The sequence below is a fragment of the Scardinius erythrophthalmus genome (assembly GCF_964197995.2).
Source record: "Scardinius erythrophthalmus genome assembly, chromosome: 22".
In the NCBI taxonomy this organism is placed as follows: Eukaryota; Metazoa; Chordata; class Actinopteri; order Cypriniformes; family Leuciscidae; genus Scardinius; species Scardinius erythrophthalmus.
Window position 1 is genome coordinate 20,641,746 of NC_138242.1, and position 20,335 is coordinate 20,662,080.

The window sequence follows — 20,335 nt, forward strand, 5'->3', positions numbered from 1 at the left end:
GCAGGTAATTTACACACGCATCTCTCTCTCTCTCTCTCTCTCTCTCTCTCTCTCTCTATAATGAATTCAAATAAATGCTATAATTCATTCATTGAAACAAATGTAATCTTACGCACTACTTAATCTCAGTGTCTGATTTAAAGCTGACACAATGCTAGATCTAACAAACCGTAACTGATGAAAATAACCATTATTTTTACCCTTCCGGTCAAATATATTGTGCTGCAATTATCAATAACAGATTTAAGTTGTCAATGCTGGCAATTGACCATGGTATAAGCAGGATAATCCACGGCTAGCTGTGCATTAAATGACTGGGATGCACTCCGAGTCGGCCGGTTCTTTGCCTCCACGTCCTGCATTAAAATCGTTTAATGCACAGCTAGCCGTGGATTATCCCTTACTTATTACAATATAATGGTGCATATAAAGACAATAATTAAATATCATTCTGCATTGTGTTCATTTAGCACAGAGCAAAAATGTCACTTTTTGCGGAAACGTTACTACTTTTCCAAGTAAACTGACTTTTTTCGTCTGGCTAAGGACAGATAGCAGCACCACTCACATTTACTTCAGCTGTCATTCTATAAAATACATTTTGTTTTCGAAGATTGTTTCTTAAATGCAACTGTCCATATCTGACTGTCACATATGCTTTTCAATTATGAAGAACTGAGACTGAAGATGCTGTCTTGGCTTCTTCTGCAAATGGCTAAAGTTGCAAACACTAAATAGCAGCGAATCTACGGTGAACTTTGCATCCTGTGTTTAATTACAAAAAAGTATCTGATAAAAGACTCTTTTAACAGTGCAAAACTGAAAAAAAGGTAATCTCTTCACATCACAGACATTCCTTTACAATGATACACACAGTTACCAGTTACTACTGGAGTTTGGCTCAGTGGGAATCTAAACTCCGCCACACCTCCTCTCCCTGGCATATCTTAAAGCGTTCTTTTCTGTCTCTAAGCCTCATTCATTGCTCTTTATTTTTCCCTCTTTGTTTCTAAGGCTTGCATGGTCCCCGAGTTTCTGAAGAAACAGTCAGCGCAGAAAAATGTCTGGGCTCCTGACAGAAACACAAAAGGGTTTGCTGTAAGTTTCCAGAGCTCAAGCCAAGGCGTATGCTCAGTGCACACTAGCAGAGCAGCACACAAAACACACAAGTCGCCAAAGATACCAAAGATCCGGAGCACATTTGAAAAAGGATATTTGGTGGAAGAACTCTAAAAAACAACACCAATTGAAAAAAGGAACAATTTATCAATGAAATGATTACAAACTGTTGGTTTTGCACTTCATGATCCTGTACAAAAAAGCATACTAAATTTTACTTTTTAAACAGTAGACAAAAGAAAAAAGTCGTTTTTCTCAAAAAAAAAAAATCAATTGTTTTAAAGGGATAGTTCACTTTGAAATTAATTTTTGATATGTTTTAGCTTACCTCAAGGCCATTCAAGATGTAGGTGTCTTTGTTTCCGCAGTAGTTTCAATTTTGATATTTTTAGGTCAAACCGTTCTTGTCTGTCAGTCATATAATGCAGGTCGATGGTCACTGTTTCAAAACACAAGCACAGAGTCCAAATTAAAACAATTCCCCATCGTCCAAATGAAACAATTCCCCATCATAAGTACACATTGATGGCCTAAGACACGAAACGAGCGGTTTGTGTGAGAAAACGAACAGTATTTATATCGTTGTTATATCTTGAAAACAACACACGTCCAAATGATCTGAGGGCCCGGGCGGGTATAGATATATTCATAGAAGTCGCCTTGGCTACTGCAGTTCATTGGAACGAAACCGTAGCCAACGGGTATAGATGTATACACTAGATGTCGTCTTCGCTACTGGGCAATTCCACGCAAAACTGTCACATCCATAACGCCAACTAAATACAATGGCAATTGTGCTGGCGTTATGGATGTGACAGTTTTGCATGGAATTGCCCTACTGCAGTTCATTGGAACGAAACCGTAGCCAAGGCGACATCTATGAATATATCTATACCCGCCCGCGCCATCAGATCATTTGGACGTGTGTTGTTTTCAAGAGATAACAACGATATAAATACTGTTCGTTTTCTCACACAAACCGCTCGTTTCGTGTCTTAGGCCATCAATGTGTACTTATGATGGGGAATTGTTTCATTTGGACGATGGGGAATTGTTTTAATTTGGACTCTGTGCTTGTGTTTTGAAACAGTGACCATCGACCTGCATTATATGACTGACAGACAAGAACGGTTTGACCTTAAAATATCAAAATTGAAACTACTGCGGAAACAAAGACACCTACATCTTGGATGCCCTTGAGGTAAGCTAAAACATATCAAAAATTAATTTCAAAGTGAACTATCCCTTTAAATGTGAAATTAAAAGTGAAATTAGGCATCACTACAGTATAATGTACAGTATAAAAAAATAGATATTTAGTTTGAGATTTGCTAAAGGCTACATTTAACATTGTTATCAGAGTATTAGTGTTTTAAAATATTAACTTTAAATGAGGGTTAAAATCTCAAAGAAAATCTAAAAGGTAAAAATTTGAAAATGAGCATGAACAATTAAATATCCAATTTGATACAGAAAAATAAAAAGTCATAAACTACATAATTAACTGGTTAACCGTTAACCAACAGTAAGATTTTTTTTACCAATTAATATCAGTTAAACGGTAATTTAAGTCATTTTTAAAGATATTTTGAAAAATTTGCTGCGTGGTTAAAAAAATATACTACACATACAAAATTGCGCTTTTGAGGGGAAAAGAAATAATAAGTTGCATATAAGTCACATTTTATTATTACATTAAAAAATTATGTAAAATACCTGTAAATAGATGGGCTATTTTAGTTCCCCTCACTCCACAACAAATCCTAACGGTATTCAGAATAGAACAAGAATGAAAAATTTAAGCAGCTAAGCGTTAAGCCAAAACAAATTAATCTAAAGAAAAACTGAAACAGAAACCAGTGTTGGGCTCACATACCTCTTTCATTCGAATCCAAATGTTTCCATATTCGCGATGTATTTGGATGCTAAACTATTATTATTATGTAAACTAAGCTTGTCCTTATATTTAGCATAAATTTGGCACCAGTGGGGCGGTGCTCAAGCTGAACGGCACAGGTTGTACTACGGACTATTTAAATTGAGCAGTGTAACCTTTTATAAGTTTGGTTGACTGTATTTTATTTTGATAATGAACAGGCTGTGATGTCAAGTTAGCAATGCTAGAACTGATATGTTGTGTGTGTGTGCGATCACTTGAAGTGTAACCTTATAACAGCAGTCATTTACGGTCATATAGATCAGAGTAGAGTAAGATATCATTCAAAACTGTACTTTTATTTTGTGTAAATTCAAAATAAAAACAAAGCATTAGGCTTTTGTAACAAAGAAAACAAACAGAACACCGTCTCGATTTCCTTTCCGTGAACCTGTTTGTGGAGCGTGTCACATAAATGAAAAAAAAACTCAGTATATACTGATTTTGTCAGTATAAATTGGGATACTGACCTCTAAATTGGGACAGGCCAGAATTCCCATTAAATCCAGGATACAGACTTTTGATGTTTTTAAAAGTAGGTACTTTTCATGTTCGACTGACTTTATAATACATAACCATTTATCTAATGTATCTAATAGACCTCACAACAAAATTGACTATAAGAACTAGTGCTTCTTTTCAATGTAAGATCATTGCATTGTGGGCTCCTCTTTATATTTGAGGGATATGTACCGTCACATCTCCAACTCAGCACCTCAAAATCCATTTAAAAAGGAACGCACACATACACGTTGACCTTGCGGCTGCTATAAACACATTTAAGCACCAAGGGACTGACGTGCTGCCAAAAAGCAGGTGGCCCTCCAACATGGCGGCGAGCATCTCGCTAAACCCCTCTGCCCTCACTGCGTCTGGCACCAACCGCCAGCTCTCCAGCCCATCTGCTCGGTCACTCCACACAGCACGAGAGCGGCCCGCTTACCCGAGCACCCACCGCACAACTTGCCATTCATGCCACACACGCTTGACGCCAACTCTCTAGATCAGTCTGACGTTCTGTCAAACTGCCGCTTGCTGAGGCCTGTGCAGCTTGGCTTGACTCGACAACAATCTACGTTTTTTTTTTTTTTTTTAAAGCCACAGCGTGTGGGAATCAAAGAATTAAGCGAATGGGAAAATAAGCATATAGTTAAAGTAGTTCAGTTCAGTGACTATCATTAATGTAACAGATTTAGGTCATCTGACATTCACCGCTATCTTCAAGGGTGGACATTTGGCGGGAATGAAGTCACAAGGCACATTCTTTTCAACATATTACATCACCCCTCCAAATAAAGTCAAGTCAAGGTGAGCCGGATTGTAGGGTATTTCCCGCTTTTCCATGAATTCTGATGTGGCTAACCAGCTGCAGCTCTTAATGACTTGTGGAAAGCTTTTCCCTTTCACAGTGTGGAGCAGAAAAAATTCATTGATTGTAACTGAACACATAAGCAGCACTAATGTGAAACTGCATCTATTTGTAAAAGGGTTAGGAATGGCACAGCGAAACTCAATACTAGTAATTTTGTGGCCCATGTGACGTTGTCATTGCCAATAATCACACATGTATCTTCTTACAGAGTTAATATGGAGCAAGGCTGGGCGGTCTCTCTTATGCTCACTAAGGCTACATTTATTTGAGTACAAATCTGCATAAAACAGCAATATTGGGAAATATTATAGTACAATTACAGTTTATAGTGTAAATAACTGTTTTCTATTTTAATGTGTTAAATATGATCAGGTATAAGTAACTGTAACTGCAGATCCTTCAGAAATTACTCTAATATGCTGAGCACTCCAGAAACTTTTTTTTAATCATTATGATGTTGAAAACAGCTGGGCTGCTTAATACTTTTTTAGAAACCATGCTACATTTTTTTTCAGGATTCTTTGATGAATAGAAAGTTCAAAATAACAGCATTTTTTAAAGAATGTAAAAGTCTTTACTGTCAAAATTGATCAATATGATTTATCCTGGCTGAATAAAATTATGAATTTCTTATTTCTTAAAATCTTATGACCCCAAACTTTTGCAATTCAAAAGTCATCAACCATGTTTGATATTGACTTTTTTTTTTATTGGTCTGAGCCAAAAGTGGATATTTAACTCTGCGTGCTTATTACTTGTTTTTACAATCATAAAACGCTCACTTAAAGTTTCTTTAAAAACACTAATAATTTCACAAAGTAATAATTAGTTAATCAAAATGACTCAAAATGAATATGCATTTTTAATATTGCATTTTGCAAGGTTGTGATACCTATATTTAAAAGCCATTTATAAGTTATTTATTAGTTAAATTTAGACTTTTAATATTAGTGCACCGCTAACAATTAGTATAAGAGAATTAGAAGTATGACTAAAAGGGATCCTGCTATTCAATGCAATTCAGCTTTGAAGAGGATATAGAATAGAACATCAACATTTCTTTGCCAAAGAATGATGTAATGTACCTGCATGCCTAATAAAATATAACCTTTATGATCAAAACCACATTGTGAATAATTAAAATGAGTGCTAGACCAGTCTCACCACCGAACCACCCACACACATGATCTAAATGACAAAAGGCTGGGGATTTCTTCATTCATTGGTTGCCCTAGCAAGTGTGGTTAGAATCACAGTTCCTGCAATGAGTAAACCAAACAGGTCAGCTCTCATCAACAAGGACAACGGTCCTCTTTTTGTCAGCAACTCAGTGACTCACAGGTGGTGGCGGCAGCTTTTCTGGGAAATGACACAACATCAGCTTTGCTAAAGCCAATCCCTCCTTGGGACCGCCGAGGAGAGACTTACTTGTATAAAGCCAAGCCAATCTCACACTTTGAGCTCCTAATCTACTTTTCTGCATTAGGTTTTTTTTCACGGGCGAGGTGCACCAGCTTACCTGCATACACACTCACACGTATAAACCCACTGACACACAGGCTTCGCCAACACACTCCCTTGGTAGACAATACATTCTGCAGTATAGATTCCTTGCCAATATACACACCTCGGTCTGGAACCATATCTGTAAGGCACAAAAAAGCAGACAGACCCGAGGCAGACACAAAGTTTACATCCATTTCAAAGTAGCAGGATGACTGTCATGCAGCTAAAGGAACAAACTGATATATAATAGGTAAGCAAATGCACATGGGTCAATAATAAATAAGAATATTCGTGTAAAATTTTATGTTCATGTTTTTATAAATTTAGAAACGCACACACAGAAAGCCGCTTCAGACAACGCACCAGTATCGCATTGAGTTTCAATTCATGCTTGAATGGACAGAAACAGACAAAAGTATGTCGAAAAACCCGTTATTGGCGAGAATCCTCGAAAGCACAGTCTAAAGGAGTTCAAATGTCTTAAATTACCATAAAGAGACCAGATTCGCCCAATAAACCTGCTGCTGTCTGTCATTAATGTTAATCAAACAACAAAAGACTAAGATAAAATAACTAACAGCTTTTGTAGCTTTAATAAGGATTAATCTATATATTTTGGCAGAGCAGGTAAATATCAGAACTGGCCTAACTGGGCCAGTAGAGAAATCCTTAGCGTTAAGCTAAATGTGACATTTATTATAATAGTTTTATGTGAAGTTCACTTAAATTAAAAGTCGTAATATTTTTTTAAAGCCTATTGAAGGTTAAAAATGACAGCTCTCAATCATACTGTATTGTTGATTGGCTATAATTACCCCAGCAAATGAGAAAAAGTGTATGTATTGGTATCGGTGACACTGGCCATCATTCATAGAACTTAGTAAAGAGATGCCATTAAGCAAATATTTAAAATATACATTCTTTATGCTGTTTATACATTTCAATGTGAAATTATACCATTTTAATCGATTGACAGTCACAGCACTAATCACAAGACATTTTAACAGCCTGAAATAACCTTGCCTTGCCATAAAATAGGTCAATTTTACTGATGTTTTAAAAGACGTAATGATATTGAGTATTGTCGCACAGTCATTTTTAGATTCTCACTATGATATCATCTTCCGGTTTTCCGGTTCATCTTTCCGGTTGGTTGCATCACTTGACCTTAATTTTGGTGAATTCTGAAGAAACAACAATGAAAAACTTATAAAGTTACAACTTAATAAGGTTTTCTTCTCAAGAACTTTTTCTTTAAATGAGGCCTTTTTCTTCATTACAGTATTAGTCAAATTAATTTTATGCCCCCCAAAAATACGTAGGGTGATCAAGTCCTATCGCTTGTAGTCCTGATGCTAAAAATAAATAGAGGACACTGCATGTAATAATGGCCAACCTGTAAAATTGAATTAGACACAGCGAGCTCAACTCACAAAAAGGCATCATGATGGAATTGTTGTCCAACGGCAATCATTGATTATTTTCGCAAAATGAATATTTTTTGAGACAGAAAACAAGCACCATCTGCACAATAATATGTTGTTATCATTGTATACCGCCTCTCAATCACAAACACCCGCACACATGCATACAATTTCTTTGTTTTTCTGCTCATTTGTGTTAATATATGGTAGCAGATGTCTCCAGGGCAGCTGAAATCATTACAACGGCAGAAATCTGCTCTGAACGTCAGTGGAATTTCAATTATTACCCTTCACTGTGCCTGCAGTGAGACCATTTAGGTTGCAGCGCCGCTCATGACAGGTTAAAAAGGGGATCTGACACGTATCACTCGGTTTTGGAGGTGATTGATGCTTTAACGCGTTAGAGGTTTTCACTGCGAGTCAATAACTATACGACATAATAACTGCTGTTAGATCAAATTAAACTGCCCATGTTACACCTGACACTGAACAAAACTAAGACGCAACATTCAGGGTGATTACAGTGATCTCTTATATAATGGAAGAAACTTTAATAGGCAAGCATCACTACTATTGCATTTACTTAAAGGGTTAGGGGTTTTAACACATTACTCATCCAGCATCATTTATGCTATACGGACATGAATGATACCTCAAATCGTGTGGCTTGTTGAGGAGAGAAGCACTGTTGAATTTCATTAGACCTGAACAACTGCTAGGAACCAGAATATCATAGATTTGGAGATAGGATCTTTAGAACACCCTAGCAATCACATAGCAATAGCAATGTACTAAAAACACCCAACATCATGGGCAACACCCTTGCATCATGGTGATTTTTGATTACTTTTGCAACTACTATAAATATATCCGTCTGTATATATATATATATATACACATAATTAGACTCATCAATTTACCAAATTATTATAAATTGAACAAAACCACAGATTTCATACCATTAAAACTTTTCATATTTCCATCTCACTACAAAACGTATTAAAAACATGAAGGGTCATAAAGGGTTCAATAACATGAGAAATCAAATTTGCCTTGCTCTTTTGACACATTGTCTTTGTACCTTTAAAACATCCTGCAAGTTTCATAGCTTTAAACGCCTATCTCATTTTAAACAAAGCATTAATTTATTCGAGCTCCAAAAAATGGCTCGTTTGGATATTGCAGGACCTGTGATTTCACACTGGCAAATACATTTAAATATGACTACCTCCAGAGCAACAACCAATAGTTACACATCATCTTACCATAGGCCCCGCCCACTGGCATTCAGTAGCTTAATGACTGACATTTGCCTACACTGGATGTGAGCGTCGCATCAAAAGCAAATATAACCCTTTTTAGTCACTGTCAACACTGGATATAGTATAAAGATTTCCGTTAAGTTTTCTGACTTAGTTCACACGCTTGAGTCTGTCGACAATAGGACAAATGAAAGAGTGAAATAATGTTTGCTTTGACTCGTCCAATTTAAACAGCTCTGTGCAGACTTCAGAAGGATCCTACTGCCGGAAACAAGTGGATGGTTTATTTTAATGGCGTCCCGGATCACGTCAGGCGATTATATGTTTGTTTGGAGCATTTTGTTTGGTAAACGAGGCACATTGTAATAGAGATTTGCAAAGAGCAGTATCGGATCTGACAGCAGTTGCATCACAAATCGCAAGTAAATGATTTCATAATGCTATCTGTAAATGACAGTTTTATATAGATAATGTTTTCAAAACACTTGCAATAGTGAGTGGACGTTGATACCATTTCCTATACAATGACGTAAGCCAATCATAACAGTGGCCTTTTACTGACAAGCCTTAAAGGAGCCACTCCTTAAAAACTGATCATTTCAGACAGAGGGTCAGAATGAGGGTTAAAAAGAATCATTTTTCTGCATTTACATTTGTTTTTTGGAATAAAAAATGTTGTTAATATTATAAGTGAACCTCAAGGAACATATTCAAATGATAATAAAATACATGGCATGACCCCTTTAATAACTCCTCCAACTTGCAAGTACTACAGATGTACCGAGGCCATCGGCATACACAGTGCAGCTACATAAAGCGATAAAAAAATATATATAGACAATTATTTGATTGTTATATCATCGCCATATGCAAACCATCATGATGCCCATCTATGAACTGCTAAATGTGGACAAATATGCATTAAGATAATATAAAAACAGCAACCATGCATTTCTGCTTTGAAACAATATGTATTGTGAAAAAGGCTTTATAAATAAAAATTGACTTGAGAAAATTAAGTTGTTACCATCTATAGATTGCAAAAAACGTTTCATAAATAACAACATTAATAATAATAATAATAATAATACATTCATATTTCAAATATAATATAATATTTATCAGTATATAATTTAATTAAGTATTTAAAAACAAAAATCGTGTTTTCATTGTTAATTATTACTGTGTTAAAAAGCAGAAATAGAATAAAACTGGTTATTGGACAACTAAGCAAAATAATAATCTGAATAAAGACAATATTTTGGAGGGAAAAAAAGTCTGTATTCTAAATAATCTGTGTTGTGTTGGTCATAAGGCAATATTGTTCAATCTCGATCTCTTTCTGATAAGGGCAATTCACCTGCACTTCAATTTGTCAGACACACAGGACCTAATTAAAGGGCAGGGAACTACCAAAGTGCCTAACGGGATGAAGTTAGATAAGAAACCCTCGAATGCAACTTGTGTTATCGCTATCCAAGAAAACTATTTCTAATTAACACACTAACTGGATGGTATCTTCAATGAACACTTTACGGATAATGGACCAGTTCTGAACTGGAAAACCCTGACCCAAATTTAGACACTTTGATGTCTTACACTAAAACAGATTTTCTTTCTTTATCAAAATGGAACTCGAGGTGAAGCACCAACTCTGTTCTTTCCACAGCTTTAGAGAAAGAGCCCGCAGGAGCCGCTCAAATCACACTGACCCCTGGCCCTTGGCTCTTTGGCGTGTGCGTGTCCAATCACTCAAGCAAGTGATAAGACCACTGTGATTTCCTCCGTGTCTAGTCGGCTAGCGCTGAGATGAGGCCCAAAACTAATGATCCATCATGAAGATCTGTGGCTGACCAGACAACACTTTGACTTACAGCCAAGAAACAGACATTCTAAGGGAACAGGATAAAATACCACATTTCTCCGACATCCTAATCTAAGGTGGTCATTCATTACAGGTTTCAATGTCTCTCTGCCAAAATAGTCCTTTAGGGATTCCCAAAAATATGACTCAGGGTGAAATTAAGTCAACATATTTGCCTTGAAATGTTCCTGTTACCTGTCTGCGCTGGACAGATCTTCCATCGGACGTGAAGAAGACTTGTGTGTGATGGCAAGTGAACAAATGTTCTGAATACTTGAATCTTTAGGGGTCTAATGATCAAACTGAAAGACTAATAATTTTTTCTTGCATTACTAGGGAGGGCGAATTCAATATCCTGTCCAGATGCTCCTAAACCAGAGCGTATAAACATGAACCCTGAGAATTTGGCTGCAAGAGTGTGCAGCAGGCCTGTCTAAAGATGATAAACTTTAAGGTCAGATAACTCAGATGATCCCATCCAACTCATCTTGCATTCCTATGGAATGTATCTCCAGCAGTCTGCTGGGATGTTTTGCCCAAAATGTGATATCAATAATAGGCTAGGCTATTTATGCATGTGGATCACTGCACCTGAGTCTAAGGTGAGTATTATGACTCAGTAAGACACGGTTGGTGTCTAAGTTTCAAAAGAAGCTCAGTCAACATTGCAATGAAGGTACAAAGTTCATCTAGATTTCTTCCTTATGCCGTGAGAAACATTCTTGAACATAGGCTTGGCTGAGACAGATCTGTGCACATTGCAAAAATATTCATTGACTCATTAAGTAGGAGGATCTTTAATAAACAAACAACAACTCAAGTACTTAAGAGTCAGGGGATAATGAGTGACTGAAGGAAGAGTGCAAGAAGAAAAAGCAGGCCAGCACATTCCATCAATATCCTACTTTATTATAGCGTCTGTATGTCTACATTAGTATCCCTATTAATATCAGTATTACATATGGCTTTCGATATATTTATCTGTAGTTAAACCAGCTAAGGCTTTATATAGGTCATTCCATGAAACGGGTGCCTTTTGTGCCCCTCATTAATATTTAATTGGCATAAAAGTTGCACTTTATATATGTCTTATTTCATCATAAGGATTATGCACAATTTGATTGCAAAAAAAGAAAACTAGTATTTAATACTCAGTATAATGATATATACTCATTTAATATATAATTTCAGGCTTTAGTTGACAAAATATTTTTATTAAAAAGTTATGTCGTGTAGGCTAAGGTTATGCATCCACCCTGTTGACATAATTCCCCTTTATCCGTGCTCTTCAATGTCTTTTTTAAATCATTTAATTTTATGATTCAAGTTTGTCAGTAAGAGGAGATCTTAAACAGTCAACACTGTTACCATAATTGTGTGTACTCAGGTTATGCATCAACCCTGTTAAAATCATTATTCCCCCTTGTTAAAAACAATGTTAAATTCCATACATTAAAAAAACCATGCTCTTTAAGAACATCAAAGACACTTTAGCTTCTAATTTAATTTTATTATAATTTGTCAGTAATGGACTTAATAATCAGTCAACTCTGTTACCATTCAATTTGTACAGTAAACAAATTATTATTGAGAAATGTGATTATATATATATATATATATATATATATATATATATATATATATATATATATATATATATATAAATTCTTTCTAATAAACATCTTGTAGCTAGATAAAGAGTAAAACTGTCAACCCTGTTACTTTTTCATGATCAAAACCCAACATATATTAAGACGTTAAGTCGCGTTATTATTTTGAGATTTCAAAAAAAAATTTATCCCATTCCATATAGCCTAATGACCCATAGACTAGGCTATACTAGGCACAACTATAGAAACAAATATTTTAGGACAGAGTTTTATATCATAACGCTATACAGTGTTTTCCAAGTAGGTTCAGGAGGTCGCATTAGCAAATGTCATATAGCCTATAATTCCAGCAAATATAAGCATTCGTTACTCACAGTGTTAAAGTTCTGCATAAACAAAACACAACATAAACTCAGAATACGTTTCTTTAATAGCAGTACTCTTTGAACTAGTGTCTAATGCCTTATGTGTAACTAACATTGTTGCATTTGACTCTCTATAGCAAATCTTTGCACACCACAGTTAATGTAAATGCAGTCATTATTATTCTACATAGAACTCACCTTACGTGCGTATCTTCATACTGGAGCCGACACTTAAGACAAATTAAACCAAGCTGCGACTCAAAGCGAGCAGTTTTCTGGGTTTAAACGCAGTGAAGAGGAAAATTCTTGTCTGAGAGATACAGTAAGAACAGTGATATATCCGGAAGCCGCGCGCACTTGAATACAGTTGTCTCGCAAAAATTGAGGGGAACCTCACAAATCCTCCTTCCGAAAAGCTTTCCGGTTTATGTTTTTTTGGAGTCGCAGATGTCAGTAATCCAAACAGATGGAGCGGTGTGTGCTCGGGAAAGCTGCAAATCTCGTCGACTGCGCGCCGTCAAAGGAAGAAAGTTTCCTCTCCGCAAACATTGACTGACGCCGAGTTTTTCCACAGAGGAGCGAGTGGAGCGAGTGTAATGTCAGCCTCAGGAAGCGATGACGCGCGTGCTTCAGACTCGCTGCCGCTGCACGAGATTCTGGCGCCCTCGGCCGACTGTGCTTTACATCGTTTACGAAATGTCGAAATGGGTACACAAATAGGTCTGAAACTCCTAAAAAGAATGAAGTGCTTTCCTCTTTCTTTTTCTTTTTCAATAAATGGGCAGTAAAAGTAGGTGCAGATAATGTTAATCAGGAGTTCAAACTAAATTATGACTGCAGCAGATATTGGAAACCTCATATACAATTACAGTAATAGGCTACTATAAAATAATAGTAAGTCTAGCCTATAGCCTACTGTAATTGTATATGTTTCCAATGTTATTTTAGAATAATTGTATGAGGTTAGAAAATATGTCAAACATTTGTGGCATGTTGAAACTTGATTTATGTGATTTTGCACGTTTAAAGGGAACCTATTATGCCCCTGTTTACAAGATGTAGGCTAATTTACGTCTCATGTGTCCCCAGAATGTGTCTGTGAATTTTCAGCTAAAGATACCTCACAGAGCATTTACTATACCTTGTTGTAAATGCCAATTTTTGACTGAAAGGACAAACAGGAAGAGGGCGGAGCCTTGACAGCTCATGCCTCAGATACCATCTCTATCATGTCTCATATCATCTTTATCACGCTCACATGACATTGAGTAATTCATCATCATGAAAGTTTATTATCTGCATGTGTTTTAAACCCATATCAGTCTAAACTTCTGATATATGTTTTTCTGAGCGCACACATCCAAAGCGCGTGCACAGAACGGCGCATCCCAGGAGTTATAAACTAAGTTCTCTATTACATCTTATTGCGCTTAAACTGTCAAGTACACACAAGGTTATGTTAAACAAAGTTCCCATAAACACAGTCGGTTTCTTATGTCTGTGAACGTAAACAGCAAGTAGGCCTAAAGAAATCGCATGTGTATATTAGATATGCGTATTAAAGTGAAAGCAACATAATATAGGCTACAGCACATATTCTGTTTATATGAATCAAACAACAAAAGAAAAATAAAAATAACCCACTGCTACTGATTGAATAACTTTAGTAGCTATATTAAGAATACATTTCTTGAATGCTTCTGTTTAAATTGTGAGGAGATAAACAAGGCAGACTGTACAGCTCATTCAGGGCGGGTTCTATGCTAATATGGCAGAGCCCGTCAGCACTTGTGGGCGGGGCCTATGCATGTGTGACGTCCATTAGTGGTTGTGTACACACACTGCCAATACACATTTATGTTCAAACACCATGTAAAAGTGAATTTTAATAGGTTTATTATATAAACATTGCATACATGGTTGCATACAAAATGTGAAATATTATTAATTTTAGGCATTAAAATTAGTAAATAATTTAAAATACTTTTACTACAATCAGATAGATAGATAGATAGATAGATAGATAGATAGATAGATAGATAGATAGATAGATAGATAGATAGATAGATAGATAGATAGATAGATAGATAGATAGATGAGGAACTCCACATGTGTACTTCATCACCCATAATTCCACACGATGACGTCAGAACGCACTAGCCAATGGTAACCAGTGTGACCAGAGAAGCAAGGTTCACCAGGAAACATCAGAAATGTAGAGCATAGTTCACACATCAGTGACTGTTTGCCATATGTGTATATCTCAATAAACGGTAATCCTTTTTATTTTCTTCGTGTCCACATTTTCGTCATTAAAAATGCACAGAGTGCAGGTTTTGTCGGGACATCTGTCGTCAAATAAACGCGTTGGAATGAGGCAGTGCAGCGCATCAGCTGCTGATCCAAATGATATCGTTGTGGTTCATGGGCTCCGAACAGCCATCGGCCGGGCGAAGAGAGGATCTTTTAAGGTGGGCTGTAATGACTGCTTGACAGTGACATTCACTGCATTCTCTATGAAATTGCGTCTACATATATAATATTTCTATATTTTAGGACACTACCCCAGATGAGCTGCTCAGTGCAGTGATGAGTGCAGTTCTTAAGGATGTGGGACTGCGACCCTCTTTACTAGGGGATGTTTGTGTTGGTAAGTCAGATGACAGCCAGTCTGAGCAAAACATTATATCTTTATACCATTAACTTTACATCATATATGAAGAGTAATTACACTTACTGACTGCTGCTTTTCAGGTAATGTTCTACAACCAGGGGCAGGTGCACTTATGGCTCGAATCGGACAATTTTTAAGGTAAAATGAGCAAAGAATTCCTAATAAATCAAGATATTGCTAAACATATGAATTGACTGTAAAATTCAAGAGTTTGTTCAACTTTCAGTGGCTTCCCTGAGTCTGTACCGGTCTACACTGTAAACAGGCAGTGCTCTTCTGGACTACAAGCACTTTTTAATGTTGCGGGTAAGAACTACATTTATGCAGTAAAAATGGCACATTTTGGGCTACAGCGTAAGAAAATACAAGATTACAGTTAAAACTGGCTTTTTTCTGCCTTTTAAGGTGGAATCAGAGGAGGTTCGTATGACCTGGGACTTGCCTGTGGGTTAGTATGCCATATTTGTAATGGTTGATTTCAGTATTCTATTAATTAATTGTATTAATTGTATACTAAAATATTAATTGTGTTTGTTGTGGTTGTTGTTGTTTTTTTAGTGTTATCAAATGTTATCTTTATAATTGTGTGAATGTATACAGTACACTACCGGTCAAAAGTTTGGAATAATTCAAGTTTTTTTTTAATGTTTTTTAAAAAGAAGTCTCTTATGCTCACCAAGACTGCATTTATTTAATCAAATATTATGAAATCTTATTACATTTTAAAATAAACTGTTTTCTATTTTAATATATTATAAAATGTTTTATATTTCTGTGATGGTAAAGCTGAATTTTCAGCATCATTATTACTCCAGTCTTCAGTGTCACATGATCCTTCAAAACTCATTCTAATATGCTGATTTGCCGTTCAATTATTATCAATTGTTATTGGTGCCCAGATATTATTAACAGTTTTTATTATTATCAATGTTGAATACAGCTTTTGCGGCTTAATATTTTGTGGAAACCATGACACATTTTTTTAAAGAAATGCTTTGAAACATTATAAATGCCTTTACTATTACTTTTGATCAATTAAATTCATCCTTGCTGAATAAAAGTTTTTTTTTTAAACTTCTTACTGACCCCAAACTTTTGATTGGTAGAGAATCACAGTTTCCAAACAAATATTTAGAAGCAAAAACCGTTTTCATGATTTATAATAAAAAATGTTTACTGAGCAGCAAATCAGCATTTTAGTATAAATTCTGAAGGATCATGTGACACTAAAATGCTGAAAATTCAGCTTTGACATCACAGGAATGACATTTTAAACTAAAATAAAATAGAAAACAGTTCTTTTAAATTGTATTAATAATTCACATTACCGTTTTTATTGCATTTTTGATCAAATAAATGCTACCTTGGTTAGTATAAGAGACTGCTTTCACAAGGATTTAAAAAAAATCGTAGTTTATGTCTTTAAATGATTGAATCTGAATCTTATAGCTCGTCTCTTTTCTTCTTGCTCTTTCATGACAGTGTGGAGAGCATGTCCCTTCGTTCGCCAGGGGACCCAGGAGACATCAGCCCCCGACTGATGGACAACGAGAAAGCCAGTGACTGCATCATTCCCATGGGGTATAGATGTTATTCTTTAATACTGTGTTTTAATCTTTACATTAAAATAAACATTATTTCCTCTGTTTTCTGTACGTTTCCTTTCAGAATAACCTCAGAGAATGTTGCTGAGAGATATGGCATCACTAGAGAAAAACAGGACAGCTTTGCACTCAGTTCCCAACAAAAGTAGGTGCTCCCATGATATTTATGAATGGTTTATACATGCCAGCTGTTGCAAAAAAATGCACTCAAAGCAACTCTATTAAAGTACCAATTGTTTCTGGACTTTTATAACACTAGGGCATCCATGGCGCAGAAAAAGGGCTTATTTGATCAAGAGATCACACCAGTCACTACTAAATTTGTGGAAGAAAATGGCACTGAGCGCAGGATTACTGTCACAAAGGATGATGGGATCCGGCCTGGGACTACCTTAGGAGGCCTTGCCAAACTGCGACCGGCATTCAAGGAAACCGGCAGCACCACAGCTGGTTTGCATGCTGATTTTTTGTGGGGAAAAAAGAAAAAAAGGATGGTAAATTCCATTACTCAATTCTTTCATTCCCATTGCAGGTAATGCCAGTCAGGTGAGTGATGGTGCTGCGGCAGTGCTCATTGGGCGGAGATCTACGGTGGAGAACCTGGGACTTCCTGTTTTTGGGGTGCTGAGGGCGAGTGCTGTGGTGGGTGTTCCACCGGACGTAATGGGCATCGGCCCAGCCTATGCTATCCCAGAAGCCCTCAACCAGGCTGGTGAGAGTACAGCTGCTCTTACTGTACCTCTACATTCATTTGAGCAATTTATATACCAGTAGTAATCATGCTTGAAAAATGTATTGGAATCGATTTTCCATTTTCATTATTCCAAAATAATGGTTGTAAATGAGCCGTGTTATTGCATTTGCTTGTGCAGGGCTAACTGTGGATGATATTGATGTGTTTGAGATCAACGAAGCATTTGCCAGTCAGGTGACTGATACATTTTCTTGGATTACCCCTAGTTTTTCCAGTATTTTGCTTTTATTAATATCAACAACTTTCACAATTATCCTAGGCTGTGTATTGTGTGGAAAAGCTGGGCATTCCTATGGAGAAAGTGAATCCTAATGGAGGGGCCATTGCTCTTGGTCATCCACTGGGCTGCACTGGTGCTCGACAGGTCGTGACTTTGCTCAATGAGCTCAAACGCAGACGCAAGAGGTGAAAGGACATAAGACATAGTGTTTCCATTCTTTTTTTTCAAAATTCCATTTTTTACCCATAAAATCCATAAAAGAGATTCCGTTACACATTAAATTCCATTTTTATGACTGCATTCAGGATTCCATCCAAGTATTAGTAACTATACAGCAACAAAAAAGATGACAATCCCTTTTCCCATTTCTAATGTTTTTTGTTGCAGAGGTTATGGCGTGGTGTCCATGTGCATTGGGACTGGAATGGGAGCGGCTGCAGTTTTCGAGTACCCTGGACCATGATGAAAGCCCTAGAGCAAAAATCTCATGATGCAATGACACGCAGAGAAACTAACAGTCACCAATTATTTTTAATCAAGCTGCTAGAACACTAACTATAGAACTCAAGCAGAGAGAGAGCACACTTCTTATGTAGTGTGCTTCAGTGGGTGTTTGCCTTACTCTTGAGGATGTTAATGATAACATTCAGATCTCTCTTTAAAGTGCCTTGCATTTCAACTGTGATAACGGATCGTGAAAATAGACATGCCATTATCTGTAAGATCTATCAGAATAACAACTTTCATCTCTTGATTTGTTTCATTCATTTGATGGTCTTTTCTTCTGATATGGATATAGCAGGAAAACTCAGAATTATAGAGAAATATGTTTTTTTTATAATCTGTGTTGAGGACCCATGTAATTCATAAAGATTTTTAATGCATCTCATTTATTTCAATATTAAACGATTTGTTGTGTATAAAGGTTTGTTTCAAAAGCTAGGTACACTAGTACACTACTGTTTAATTTTGGGGTTAGTACCATTTTTAAAGGAGTCATGACCTGCAATTTTCACTTTTCCACGAGAATCAATGTATGTTATGATTGCCTAACGATTATACACTGGCCGGGACGCCGATATTTAAAAGTGAAGCGTTCTTTTACCCCAGAGTTCATAAACCAGCGCGCGTGCACGCGCACTCAAATACGAGATTTTGATTTCAGCCCCGACTTGACGTCATGACGGGGCAGGATATACCATATATGGACACCGCAGACCTGCCACAGGAAGTGCGCCCTGGCGCCCCTCCTCCCCTCATATTCAGTCGAGAAAGAAGCAGAAACGTAGTGCACACTGAGTTGCTCTGTTGTTGACTGCCAGAATCAACATGTAAATGTGTTTTCTCTCCCAAGAACGGACCAAGCTGTCAGGGACCAGTGGATTAAATTCATTTTTAATGACGCGGTTCCTACAACCCTTCCCACTGGCTTAACGTTATGTGTCTGTGCTAACTAAACATTTTACGCCGGAATCCTTCACAAATTTGAGGCAATATCAGGCGAAGTTGGCATCGAAGCTCGGGAAAAAGGGGCCATTTTCAACAATCAGACACTTGCCTGCAATTGAAACAGTAAGAATGTTTTTATTGCTCTACTCTGTGTAACAAACAGCAGCTAACTGCTAATGCGGCTATTGTATGCTAGCGGGAGTATTAGCTTCGAGGTAAACATGGGGAATGGCTGCTAACATTACTTTGCAAACAACAAATGACTGAGATCATCATGAATTCGGCTATTGTATATTGATTGCCTAACGCTTATATATGAGGCGCCGTCTAGTTTGTGTGTGTGTGTGTGTGTGTGTGTGTGTGTGTGTGCTCGCGTCTCATTTGAGTATGTGCGCGAGTTTGTGTGTGTGTGCTCGCGTCTCAAATGAGTATGTGCGTGGAGAGTTCATAAACATGTATGTGTGACTACTTAGTATGTATGCAAGCGTGTTTCATATATGTGTGCGTGAATGAAGTTTGATTTAAGCCCTAAACGGCTTCGGGTCGGGTCGGGTTCATTCATAATTTGCGCCATGATGTCATTTTGTAATGATATGCTAAAGCGTCACCTGCGGTGTCAACCCCCTCCTTCCTGCCACCAATCAACGCGCCCCTCATTTGCATTATTAAAACGACAGCCAAAATATCGCATCAGATCTCGCGAGACAATAATGCCTTCAGAAATAAGGGTCTGAGGAGCTCTGTGTTTATTTTTTTTCCACTTTTCTTTTTTAGAAGGGCCTGAAAGACTATAATACAGCAGTAGGTATCCAAGGTAATACTAGGTCATGACTCCTTTAAAAAAAAAAAAAACTTTTATTCAGCACTGATAGATTAAATTGATCAAAAGTGACAGTAAAGACATTTATAATGTCACAAAATATTGCTATTTCAAGTAAATGCTGTTCTTTTGAACTCTCTACAGAATTCATCAAAGAATCCTGAAAAAGTTTAACGGTTTCCACAAAACTATTAAGCAGCTCAACTGTTTTCAACTTTGATAATAATAAGAAATGTTTCTTGAGCACCAAATCTTATATATTAGAATGATTTCTGAAGGATCATGTGACAGTGAAGACTGGAGTAATGATGCTGAAAATTCAGCTTTGTCACCACAGGAATAAATTACATAAAAAA

At 36.8% G+C, this 20,335-nt stretch overlaps 2 protein-coding genes across 3 annotated transcripts in view; one reads left to right on the forward strand and one right to left on the reverse strand.

Moving 5' to 3' along the window:
- map3k22 (mitogen-activated protein kinase kinase kinase 22) overlaps positions 1-13,113 on the reverse strand; it is a 58,801-nt gene extending 45,688 nt beyond the window's left edge. Inside the window, exon 1 of the mRNA XM_081352009.1 lies at positions 12,657-13,113. The gene's annotated coding sequence lies outside the window, so the exon portion shown is untranslated. The remainder of the gene's footprint in view (positions 1-12,656) is intronic.
- A 1,438-nt stretch (positions 13,114-14,551) lies between these two features.
- Positions 14,552-18,728, forward strand: acaa1 (acetyl-CoA acyltransferase 1). 2 transcript variants are annotated; one of them, XM_081352270.1, is made up of 13 exons: positions 14,552-14,673; positions 14,785-14,929; positions 15,015-15,108; positions 15,213-15,270; positions 15,359-15,438; positions 15,538-15,580; positions 16,615-16,713; positions 16,801-16,881; positions 16,996-17,186; positions 17,269-17,448; positions 17,609-17,664; positions 17,750-17,895; positions 18,098-18,724. In XM_081352270.1, the coding sequence occupies exons 2-13, from the start codon at positions 14,831-14,833 to the stop codon at positions 18,171-18,173; spliced, it is 1,203 nt and encodes a 400-aa protein (XP_081208396.1). In that variant the 5' UTR covers positions 14,552-14,673; positions 14,785-14,830; the 3' UTR covers positions 18,174-18,724. The 2 variants fall into 2 exon arrangements, with proteins under 2 accessions (XP_081208396.1, XP_081208395.1); XM_081352269.1 differs by having other exon boundaries at positions 14,621-14,929; positions 18,098-18,728.
- Positions 18,729-20,335: the final 1,607 nt, after the last annotated feature.